The 13,329-nt window shown below is 39.9% G+C and overlaps 1 protein-coding gene across 2 annotated transcripts in view; it reads right to left on the bottom strand.

The window, feature by feature from the left end:
• Positions 1-13,329, bottom strand: part of KLHL1 (kelch like family member 1) — a 400,838-nt gene that overhangs the window by 271,839 nt on the left and 115,670 nt on the right. Inside the window, exon 2 of one of the 2 annotated variants that reach the window (XM_054013522.1) lies at positions 6,404-6,586. The exons of the other annotated variant lie outside the window; for it this stretch is intronic. Within the exon in view, the coding sequence (XP_053869497.1) occupies positions 6,404-6,586 (183 nt within the window). The remainder of the gene's footprint in view (positions 1-6,403; positions 6,587-13,329) is intronic. 2 annotated transcript variants of the gene reach the window in all.

Raw genomic sequence — 13,329 nt, 5'->3', positions numbered from 1 at the left:
AGTGAAAATCAGTTATAACAAGAACAAGAATCAGGCAATTATGTCTCCAAGCAGAGAAGATTTTGTATTTTGACTCCATATTTTTTCCTCTTTGGACAGTCAATATCCAAAGAATAGCCCTTGAAGCCATCCTCAGTCTATGGCAGACTTACAAGACAGCCACTTACAGCATGAGGGCCTATTATTGGAGAATATAGACAGTAGCAAGAGCTTTCCCCCCAAGTGAATAGTTATATTCAAAAAGAGTCTACAGTATATAATCAAGATGAAAAAATATGTTACCAAGAATAAATCACAAAACCATTCAGAGAATTTCATCTAGAGTGGCCACTGGTTGAATTCAGAAAGATCACGAAGAAATCAATGCTAGGATCATTACTTTTTACCTACTTCATTTCATTTGGAGTAATGCATTCCTATGAGAACCTATTTTCATTCTGAATTCAATTAGTGCCACTGATGCTTTGTTTATTAAAAATCAGAAAAAATAAAGATATGAAAATAATGTGTTTTGTTTTATTGTGGGTTGTCTAAATATGTGTAAGTTAGGGGGAAATGATGAAAAATATTGCTTTTACTTTAAAAACACACAACAAGCCAGAATAAAAGTTCAGTATTCAAGGCATGCTATTTTATGCTGGCTCTCCAGGAGTCTGTTTTACAGTAGTATATTGCATTGGCTTGATTTGCTTTTTTATAAGGCAAAAAACAATAGATGGTAACTAGCAATCATGTTACCTAACATTTATTAAAGAATAATTCTGAATATGTCTTTAACTTGTTGCAAAGTATATTTGCGACTTAGCATTCCAGCATGTAGCGCCGCTTGTAACCTGTTATAAAATTACCTAAACTAATTAAAACACAATTTCAGGCTGACTTTTTAGGGAGTGTATTTGTCATTTTATTTGGTATAGGGATATATACACCACACTTTAGGAATTTATAAACTCTAGAGGCTTGGAGAGATAAGCTCTGCAATTACTGAGTACATAACATGATCTGCAAGCCTGTTTCTTACAGGCATATATACACAAATCAGCCTGCTCACCTTATATATGGACCAGTATCAAAATAATTTTAACATACAAATCACTAGTGGTTTGACTGGTTTTAGTCTGTATGTTAAGGTAATGTGTGTGCATATGTGTGTGTGCATGCACACATGAGTGTCTGTGTGTGTGTGTATATATATATATATGAGACTGTATTGTCAGACAATGTGCCTATTAAACCTATAAGAAAGTGAGGTTTGCAATTGTCTGAATCTGTAAAATACTGAACTGTTATCTTGTACAACAAAACAAGGGGTTTCAAATGTTTCTGAAGGCCTGAACCTGTTCCCATTTAATTTAATAGTGGTTTTTGCCATTCATTTCAGGGGGAAGAGATTTGGTCTTTTGACTGCAGACAACTGAGAAGCCAGAAATGATATACAAGGTTGTCTGAAGCTTTCCTGGTAAATCTAAACAAGATTTGGTTTTTATTTCATGGTCAATCTTATATTTATTAGAGTACTTTCCCAGTTCCAAAGGGATTTAGATATGCTGCAGAATTGGGATGACACATGTGAAATCAAATTTACCACTGGCAAGTATGAATACAAATATGCACATCTGTCTCCAAAATAAAAACAAGTAGAAGATGGCACTGAACTAACTAAAGACCTTCTAGTGACAGACTCCTCTGTCAATCCGTCTTTGTCATCTATTGAAGCATTTAAAATTGTCAAGAAAATGCATGGAATGTTGTGACATTTGGGGTTCACCCAGGCCAGGAAGGGGTTCAGTCAACGCCTGCATTGTAACCTTAAGTGTCTTGTGAGTATTCAGTTTGGTTCGGAGCTCCAGACCCAACAGCCTGACAGGAGCCCACAAGCTTTACCCTGGATTTGCCCAACTTGGATACTCCTTGCAGGCAGACCTTAGTACCCTTCCAGCCCTGAATGTGCCCTCCCTGCAGGGTCCAGTCACGCTCACTGGAACCTAACAGAAATTTATTAGGTTCGCTGCCTCTACAGAGACAGTACAATAATATTCCAATACCAGAAGCACACACTTTACTGAACTTACCCAGCACCGATGATATATAATGAAAGCAAGTTTATTAACAAAAAAAAGTATGGATTAAGTGATACCAGGAAAAAGAAAATAAAGGCAGAGATGGCTATCAGCAAGTGAAAATGAAAACACTCATCTAAAAGTCTAAAGCTTAATTTAGCAAGAAAATCTTTGTTCAAGATGTTTTTTCTCTTACCCACAGTCTCCTTTGCAGCCTTTTACTGGCTAGCCTGGCTAGGACCCATCACTAAAATCAAATTGCTTGGTTTGTCTCCTTAAAGTGAAGGATAACTTTGAGGTTTGCTCCCCCTCTTTATAGTTCTGTGAACTTTTTCAATGTATAATTGTGAAGGGTACTCCCAGATATAGTTAATTAGTTCATGCTGAGTAAAGGAGCCAGGAGGTCTGAAAGATAAGGCTCCATGCTGGTTTCTCCCCACCTGTAGTTGCTACTATGCAAATTATCTCTTCCTCCTGCAACCTCCGATACAAATGAATAGTGCAATACAAATTGCAGTGGTTTTCAAACTTTAGGAACCTGAGGGCCCGCATTTTTATTTAAATTTTTCGGGGACCCCCAAACACCCCAGCTCAGCCCTTGACCCACCCCCCATGGGCTACAGACTGTGGGCTGGGAGTTTGGGTACGGAAGGGAGCAGGGTACAGGCTGGGAGTTTGGGTGTGGGAGGGGGTTTGGGCTCTGGGAGGGAGTTTGGTTCAAGGAGGGAGTGCAGGAGGGAGTTAGGTGCTGGAGGGGGCTCAAGGCTGGGGCAGGGGGTTGGGGTGCGGGAAGGGGTGAGGGGGATGGCACTTACCTCGGGTGACTCCCGAAAGCAATTGGCACATCCCTCCGGCAGCGACTCCTAGGTGGGGGGCCAGGAGGTCTCCGCACGCTGTCCCTGCCTGCAGGAACTGCCCCTGCAGCTCCCATTGGTCGCAGTTCCTGGCCAATGGGAGCTGCAGCCTTGACACTCGGGCTGGGGGCAGTGCATGGAGACCCCCTTTCCTCCCCCCCCCCCAGGCCGCAGGGACGTGCTGGCCGCTTCCAGGAGTGGTGCAGTCTCAGGTTCCCCACTCCTTCCCCTCCCTCCCAGGGCCTCCTTCAGGCTGGGAACAGCTTCTTCAGGCCAGGGAACACCTGTTCCCTGGCCTGAAGGAGGCCCTGGGAGGGAGAGTTAGGAGTTGAGGGAGGGAGGGGGAAGGAGTTGATCAGCAGGGCCCGCAGACATCCTGGAGTACCCTTGGGACCACCAGGGGTCCACAGACCCCAGTTTGAGAAATTGTGGTCTATTGAAAAGGGAGCACACCTGGTCTGAGGTGTCGGCCTCCTTCCTTTGTTTATCAACTCCCCCTGACATGCCTGGTTTAAACACTTTTTAGGTCACAAACTTTAAAATGGCTCTCATGGTGGGGGGAAATACTGGGCATGAGAATCTTGCCTGCATGCTTGGGGTTCTACTGATCGCCAAATTTGGGGTCAGGAAGGAATTTTCCTCCAGGGTAGATTGGCAGAGGCCCTGGAGGTTTTTTGCCTTCTTCCGCAGCATGGGGTGGGAGTTGCTAGCTGGAGGATTCTCTGCGACTTGAAGTCTTTAAATCACAGGATTTGGGGATTTCAACAGCTGAGTCAAGGGAAAGGGGGTGGGTCAGCTTTTGTGGCCTGCATCATGCGGGAGGTCAGACTAGATGATCATAATGGTCCCTTCTGACCTTAAAGTCTATGAGTCTATAAAACACAGTACTAGTGACCATCCGTACTTTTACATGCAGCATGGCTACATATATTTTACAATGATATTATTGCCCAGTGTGTTATCAGTTTTCAAATGATACTTCACAAGGCATATTCTGTACAAAATTATTGTAGTAGTGTGTGGGGTGTGAATACAGGGTGCCTTGGATCACAGATATACCTTAAACAATTCAACTTATATCATGGCAAAAAATGAGAAAATATGGTATATGTACCTAATATATTTTTTTGTTGTTTAATCCAATCTAATAATGTGGGTTAAGTATTAGATGAGATTTTTTCCCACCCATGTTATCCATGTGTGAAAGTTGGACAGTTAGGCACAAACTGATTAACTTTTAGAAAAGTAATAACCATAAAGGCTCAAGGGCCTAATTCTCATTTACTCTAAAACCCTTTTACACTGCTGATAGTGAAAAGGGGTCTTGAGGTGGGTGTAAATTAGTGGGGTCTTAGTGTAAATGATAACCAGTCCTTAAGTATTCTTCTGGGTCAGGATCTATGTATGAGCCCATCCCAGAGGGCTGAAATCCAATTCACACAGAGGAGATGTGAAGATTCATCTATGATCCTCCTCTCCCCATGTGGAACTCATACCTACATGTGAAAGGAGTCTGGACAACCCAGCTATGTCTGAACACCACCACATCGACTCAGAATGTCTGGTGGGCAGGAATGCTGGAGTTGAGCCAGGTAACAGGAAGGATAATGAGAGACAGTGGGATTGTCAGTTCAGTAGATAAAATTTTTGAGGAGTTTGCTTGCAACTGGCAAATGGGCTTGTGCAGATATTGGAGGTTAGAAGAACAGGAACCAGATTTTAAGAATATGCTAAAGCATGGGCATAGAAAGGTGAAAGAGCACTGAGCAGGGGATGGAGAGTTCTGAGTCACTTCTACAATTGCTAATGGGGACCTAAATGGAGAGTCTATTTCTGCATCATCATTGATAGGTACCTTGCATCTTACGGTACGTCTTCACTACCCGCCGTACCGGCGGGTAGCGATCGATTTATCAGGGATCGATATATTGTGTCTCATTATGACGCGATATATCAATCCCCGAACGTGCTCCCCGTCGACTCCGGAACTCCACCAGAGCAAGCGGCGGTAGTGGAGTCGACGGGGGAGCCGCGGCTGTCGATCCCGCGCCGTGTGGACCCCAGGTAAGTCAATCTAAGATACTTCGACTTCAGCTACGTTATTCACGTAGCAGAAGTTGCATATCTTAGATCGATCCCCTCCCCCCCCAGTGTAGACCAGCCCTCAGTCCCTTGCATTTGTTCAGCATCTCATTTACTCAGATACTATGGTTATGGTGGTAAAATAAAAACCTACATGGAAAGAATATTTTTTCCTTAATACTTTGACAATCGTTGCTCTGACTTTCCCAGTCTTGCATATTCCTTGCATGGTTCTTTCATTTTTCTCAGTATGAATAGTATGATTCACAGCTTTTTTGCACTGCATAAGGAGACAATAACACCAGTGTACGGCAACTCCGCACAACCTGTACCTGTGCCCATGACAGTTTAAAGTGATGAGGCATTCCTTGCTATGGCCCACAAATACCACAGGTTGGTTACAGTCTGAATAAATGGCTGAAACAGAAATACACTAGGGCAGTGGCTTTCAAACTGTGGGTCATGATCCCAAAGTGGGTCATGACCCCATTTTAATGGGATCGCCAGGGCTGGCATCAGACTTGCAGGGGCCCGTGGCCAAAGCCAAAGATTGAGCCCCAGCACCTGGGGCCGAAGCTGAAGCCCTTGGGCTTCAGTCCTAGGCGGCGGGGCTCAGGCTTCGTTTTTGGCCCCTCACCCAGGAGAGCGAGGCTCGGACGGCCTCAGGCTTTGGTTCCCTCCTCCTGGGGTCGTGTAGTAATTTTTGTTGTCAGAAGGGGATTGCAATGCAATGAAGTTTGAGAACCCCTAGGGTCTGCTTTTCAGAGGGTTCTCATGCCCAGTATTTCCCCCCACCATGAGAGCCATTTTACTGTCACAGAACCAGAGGTCATTTCTGAAATCAAGCCCTATTGAAGAGGGTGTATTTTCAGGTGTAAATGAAAGCCATAACCTAAGAAAAGCATCGTGTAGGTCTGCTGCCTCATACCAAGATGACCCTTTGCAATGCATTTAATTTTGTATTTTTTTTACAAGCTGCAATGGCAATATATATTTACATGCATAATTGTGATTAAAATGAGTTAGTAACATTTTTATTTTTAATGCATACTTTCTGCCTATGCAGGTTAACAGTTTAGGAGAAGGGCAGTATTGAGAATAATTATTTTATGTGCATTTTTTGGTTTAACTAATTGTTTTAAAATTTATAAATCTGTTGTAACTAATCATAAGCATAAATGTTACATACTGGAAAAAAGGCACCTGTAAGGACTGATCTGCAGGTACTGGCTTCTGTGAACATCCTCACTTGAGCAAACTTAGTTTTATGTAGATTTAAAACACTAAAATCAGAATGGTAGTTTTGCATCGATTTTGCACATGCATAAGTGACTTTTCACGGTCTAGGTTGATAGATAATCCAGATGTTTATTTTAATTGTTTCAACACCATGTTTTTATGCCCTACCTATGTGCAGGTATCCTACGGTTCCCAGCAATCAGGATAACATCACAGAGTTGCTGTTGCTTCAAGTAGCTTTCCATCTTTCTGAAGGTTTGTTCAGCATGGTGCACTGCCTGATAGAACTCCTCAGAGCTACTGGAATCCATATCACATTGAGGTGTCAGGGGATGGCCAGCTGCTGACAACCTGTGAAACACAAAAGAAAGGAAGTGTTGAAATGCCACCAATTGTCTAATCTTAATCACAGACTTCTAGATGGTGATAGAGAGAAAACACTGCATCTTTTCCTATCATCACTGGAAGCACAAGACAGCAAAATATTTTTTTCAGTTTAAAGAACCAACTAATGTACGTAACAGTGGCTTAGCAAAACCATTGTTATTTCAGGGACACTGAAAAAGTATATCATTTCTTTCAGCTAAAGAAAAATATTATTAAATTTGTAAAAGTCAAAGAATAAATACGAGTTTAACATAATTATGCTAATGTTAATTGTAAAATTTGGTCTTTAGGTTATTGAAAAATTAACTTTCATTATCTTGTTACTATTTTTGCACTGTAAATTCTTATTATTGACAAAACTGTATAAGTTGCTATTTATACAGCATTTTTTGCAACAAAATACATGGAAAAGTGAGTTGTCACATAAGAAATTAAGAAATAGAACATCTCTATACTTTTTATAAGTGTGCCTTGTTTAGTGACAAGTTTCAGAGTAACAGCCGTGTTAGTCTGTATCCGCAAAAAGAAGAACAGGAGTACTTGTGGCACCTTAAAGACTAACAAATTTATTAGAGCATAAGCTTTCGTGGACTACAGCCCACTTCTTCGGATGCATAACGAAGAAGTGGGCTGTAGTCCACGAAAGCTTATGCTCTAATAAATTTGTTAGTCTCTAAGGTGCCACAAGTACTCCTGTTCTTCCTTGTTTAGTGCAGATCTATAAATCTTAAAATTGTTATGATCCACTTCAGAAGACAAAACTGACTTCACTGGAAACAGGATTGGGCCCTTAGTGTCTTAATAAATATCCAGCACTGAGCCAGAACTTTAACAAATAGTTAATGATGCTATACTTAATTTAGCCCATTGTGGTGAGCTATTTGTGACACCAAAATTCAGAAAGCAGGTCTTAGAGATTAGGGATAGATGTAAAATGCCTATGAAGATCCAAAACCTTGGATTTCAAAGTTTGAAGAGTTTCAGATCTGAGTACAAGCCCTTTGCTAAAAGTAAAAATATCTGCCATCAGAATTATTGATCCTCCACATGAGCGTGTGCTGCCAGTCATTCCTTGAGCAAACTGGAAGTATGGTACAAAAACAATCCTCTCCTTTTACAAACATTTTGTGTGACTACTTCAAATTAAAACTGTGGATATTTTTCATATCTAGTGGTGTTAAAAATGGTGTGTTTCACATAAAATTAATAAAATTCTTCCACTCAGCCAAACCTATGAAAATCATCTAAATCAACAGGATGGTATCAGAGTAACTGAGGGCAGAATTTAGCCCAATATATCAAAGATATGCTCAATTAATAAAAAGCAATCACAATGTACAAATATTCTACCAAAATGAAAATGCTAAAGATAACATATGGTGATTATTGATAAACAGTGATACAACCTTTTCAAAGCAAAAGTTGACTCCAGTAACAACAATATTCCAGTGACATTATTGACAGTTCCGCAGCACCATACACAGGACATAACTATGCATACTCAACACAGGCAAAATTCCTACTGAAGTCAATAAAGTAATTTCACAATTATATGTTAAAGCAGGAAAAAACAGATGCCATAAATAATAAAAACAAAAACAAAACCACAAGAATGTTTATTTTTCTCTGGTTGCAACTTCTCTTTAAGTGTATAAAAGAGTTATAGTAACTATTTCTGCTTTGCCATATACACATACCAAAGATTTTATATTTTCAGATACTAAATCTGATCTGTATCCAAAGCTATTCCACTACTATATCCTGCTGTTATTGCCAGGTAAAAGAGGGCAAGACTAGGAAAGCATCCCTATACCACACCGATTCTTAGATATCATGGTGTCCCCTTGAAATGGTTGGCAGCAAGCATAATTTGGGGCGGCCTGCATACGATTCTAAGTTACAGAGCACAGACACAGTCACCTCTGCACCTCCCCTACTGAGCCACACCATGCCAAGTTTAACAATATATGTGAAGCTGAACCAATTATACTTCTTGATATAAAATAAGAATTGACAGAAAACAACTGACAGAACTTTATTGAACGTATTACTAAATAAATCAATTTATAATGTACTACTTATTTAATTTTCTTGTACCCAACCTCGAAAAAGAGAAAGCATACAAATAATAATGAATGGAAAGGACCCACATGATGTGACGTATGAGACAGGATATGGCTGAGTGGAGCTGCAGCCCTGCTGTTGTATTAACTTAGATGGAATATATAGGCCCAAAGAGTCAAAGGCGTTAACATGACCCTGTCACACTGCCTAACATTAAATAGTTTTCAACAAGGTTCTGGGTTTGGTATACAGAAATTTCAGCCTTCTTAGTACCATTGCAAACACATCATTAAAAGTCTCAGTATCTTTCTGGGTATCTAGTAAGGTGTTCTTAAATGATTCCCAATTATCGTTCACACTTTTCTGATCAAATTCGTCCTCCCAACTGATTTAACTGTTTTTTAGCTTTGTGAAATTGGCCCTATTAAAGCACCATATTATATTAGGACTGTTAAACGATTTAAAAAATAATCATGATTAATCACATGATTAAAAAAATTAATTGTGCAATTAATCGCACTGTTAAACAATAATAGAATACTATCTATATAAATATTTTGGATGCTTCGACATTATCAAATATATTGATTTTAATTATAACGCAGAATACAAAGCGTACACTCCTCACTTTATTTTTGATGACAAATATTTGCACTGTAAAAAACAAAAGAATAGTATTTTACAATTCCCCCATTACAAGTATTGTAGTGGAATTTCTTTATCATGAAAAGTTGAACTTACCAATGTAGAATTATGTATAAAAAATAACTGCATTCAAAAATAAAACAATTCAAAACAGAGCCTACAAGTCCACTCAGTCCTATTTCTTGTTCAACCAATCACTCAGACAAACAAGTTTGTTTACATTTCCAGGAGATAATGCTTCCCAATTCTTCTTCACAATGTCACCTGAAAGTGAGAAGAGGTGTTCTCATTGCACTGTTGTAGCCGACGTCGCAAGATACTTGTATGCCAGATGTGCTAAAGATTCAATGTCCCTTTATGCTTCAACCACTATTCCAGAGGACATGCACCTATGCTGATGATGGGTTCTGTTCTTTAACAATCCAAAGCAGTGTGGACCAATGCACATTCATTTTCATCATCTGAGTCAGATGTCACCAGCAGAAGGTTGATTTCCTTTTTTGGTGGTTTGGGTTCTGTAGTTTCCACATCTGAATGTTGCTCTTTTAAGACTTCTGAAAGCATGCTCCACACCTCATCCCTCTCAGATTTTGGAAGGCACTTCAGAGTCTTCAACCTTGGGCCAAGTGCTGTAGTTATCTTTAGAAATCTCACATTGGTACCTTCTTTGTGCTTTGTCAAATCTGCAGCGAAAGTATCCTTAAAATGAACATGTGCTGAGTCATCACCCGAGACTGCTATTATATTAAATAAATGGCAGAATGTGGGTAAAACAGAGCAGGAGATATACTATTCTCCCCAAAGGAGTTTAGTCAAAATTTAATTAATGAATTATTTTTTTAACAAGCATCATCAGCATGGAAGCATGTCCTCTGGAATGGTGGCCAAAGCATGAAGGGGCGTACGAACGTTTAACATATCTGGCACGTAAATACTTTGCAATGCTGGCTACAAAAGTCCCATGCGAATACGTGTTCTTACTTTCGGTGACATTGTAAATAAGATGTTGGCAGCATTATCTCCCAGAAATGTAAACAAACTTTTTTGTCATAGCGATTGGCTGAACGAGAAGTAGGACTGAGTGGACTTGTAGGTTCTAACGTTTTACATTGTTTTGTTTTTAGTGCAATTATGTAACAAAAAAAATCTACATTTGTAAGTTGCACTTTCACGGTAAAGAGATTGCACCACAATACTTGTATAAGTATTGAATTGAAAAATACTGTTTCTTTTGTTTATCATTCTTACATTGCAATTATTTAGAATAAAAAGTAATAATATAAAGTGAGAAGTATACACTTGTATTCTGTGTTGTAATTGAAATCAATATATTTGTTAATCTCTGCCATTTTGGTTTCGTGGCTTTTTTACATGCACTTTGCACAGGTGTATATAATGGCATAAAGCGCAGGGCAATGGAGACCCAGACCTTAGATGTATTTAGTAAAAAGGCTGATAGTAGGATGGAGCTAAAAGAAAGACAATAGGAAAGAGGTGCCATGGGGATATGGAGGGAAGTGGAGGGCTATGTTGTCAACACTCACTGGTTCTCTCTCTCTCTCTCAGGGAAAACTGAACAATTAAGTAGAGACAATGCAGCCCTTGAGCTGCTGAGCCCCAAATATACAAATAGCAAACAATAGCATGTAAAATGTATGGCTGACAAAGGCTCAAAATGAACAGAAGAGAAAGAAATTTGAAATAAAATGTGATGTGTATTGGTAAGGTTGGACACTCCACTGCCTTGCACCTAGTGTAGACATTTACACCTCTGTAAAATGGGTGCTCAGATTTTATAGCGATAGAGTAATGAAAAAGGAAGAATGTAAAATGCCACCACTTTACACAGACTTCCATGATTATTGTCTATTTCATCTACCTAATTTGAATGCACTTTCCCTTCAACCACTGAAAGCCAGGCCTTAAATGAGAAACTTTTAAATTGGGATATATAAGAGCATTTCATTGTTACTGGAACACACAATTTGCCCTCTTGTATTTAACTTTTTTCAATTTATAAAGGAATCAGCCATCCAGAAATCCAATTATCTGCCACCTGTTTCATTTGGTATAAAATATGCTATACTTTTAAGTCTTTATAATAAATATTTTATAGAAAGAAAATATCTACAGTTCCTTAATAAAATATATATTTTAATAGACTAGTCTTTATAACTGGCAAATGGACACAATAAATGTTCTACAAGCACAGACAAAAAAAATCTTCACATAATTTCTTCCCTAACCAGTGCTTATTGTGTACTTTGTGTTCATTAATCTGTGGGATTGCTGTTTCTAATCTAAAATAGTCTGTCAAGAGTCATCGCCTATATCAGTGATCAACTGTTACAATTCAAGAGAGAAAGAATTTTATAGTGTTTCTAAACTCTTGCTTACAGTAACAGAGGATTGCGGTTTTGTTTGCAATCAAAGGTTTGGTTTCCAGTCTGCCACCAGCAATCAAAGTTGTAATTGTATGTCCTACCAGCAGTTTAAACAAATTACTTGTCTTCAATTTATTTAATCACAACCAAGTTATCCAGAGTGCTAAATCAAAGTGAAATACTTTGAATTTTCCTCTCTGGAAAGTTATATCAATATTTATTTGCAGTTCAAAGATTGTATTACATTTTTGTTATCTATTTCAAGGATTTTTTTTCACAATATTTCTCTCTCTCTCTCTCTCTCTCACACACACACACACACACACACACACACACACACAGAAGTCAAGTGCAGATCTACTTTTTAAGCTCACTGGTTGCACAAATCATCTATTCCGTTCCTACAGCTAAATCTGTATAATATATCATTGAAAATAGAATTTAATCCAGGAACTAATTTGGAGCTCAAACTACTTGTAACCAAACTCATTTCTTAGTCACCACGAGGCACCATTCAACCATTATGGCGTCCAAGTACCTAATCAAAATATACCTGATTATCAGGCTATTCCAAAAGGACAGGAGACACTTGCTATGGTTTTAATCAGGCTGTGACTTTGTTATTAGATGTCTGGGACTGCACAGCAGATAGAAGTGTACAGTGCAGGTAACTCCATGTTCATTCAATAACTACCTGAGGGGCTTCCATCAGCACCCCTCCCACCCCTTTTTTCCATCCAGGTCCCACAGCCAACCTACTGCTGGGACCTTACCATCCACATCCCCTTGTAGTATGATTTAGGTGGGATATAAGAAAAGGGAGTTGGCTCCCTGCTGTACCAGTCATAGGAGCCCCAAACCATCTTTCTGTTACAGCTTTCCCCCTATTCCATTTTGTTTCTTACAGCTGTCCCCTTACTCCATTTTGTTTTTGTTTTCCTCCTGTGGCCACCCCTCTGGCTGTTAAGTTGTTTACCAGGGCCACTGCCCTTCTCAAAGGGAGGGCCCCTTAAGTTGTTTACCAAGAGCCATTGCCCTTCTCAAAGGGATGGGACTTGTGCTGCGTGCTAAGTGGGACCACTGCCCTGTTCAAAGGGTTGATCCTGTTATCACCTTGTTAAACCTGGGCTTGGTGTAGGGTAGGCAATGTCCAGAGCTGCAAGACCTAATGTGTTTTTGAGATCCTGGGCATGAGTCATACAACTCATGTCCTTTTGAGTCCTGAGGTGTGAACTCACGCCTATGGTCCAGGACTCTGCCCAGGCTCATCTCTATGCTCACCTGCAGTTTTTCCCTGTATCTCCTCCCCTGTGACAGAAGACCGTACCGAGCCCTCCTTGCTTCTTCTGATGTTGTTGCTGCTTCTGCCTTTGCTGCTGCCTTGGGGACTGGTAAGAATCCCTCTGTGAAACTTTCTATACTTTTATTACTTTAGCTGCTGGCTCTGTTTCCCCAGCACACAGACTCAAGCTAAACCTTGGTCTGTGTCTTAAAACCTCTCTTAAACTCCTTGGTCTGTATCTGTAATCCGTTTCTTGCTCTGCAGCGCCTTTGCTGCTAGAAATAAGCCTGTGCCTTCCTGGACTGTATCCTGGGCTGCCAGCTTGCAGCCCC

This window comes from Malaclemys terrapin, chromosome 1 (assembly GCF_027887155.1).
Source record: "Malaclemys terrapin pileata isolate rMalTer1 chromosome 1, rMalTer1.hap1, whole genome shotgun sequence".
NCBI classification, from domain to species: Eukaryota; Metazoa; Chordata; order Testudines; family Emydidae; genus Malaclemys; species Malaclemys terrapin.
This window is presented reverse-complemented; position numbering and strand designations above follow the sequence as displayed.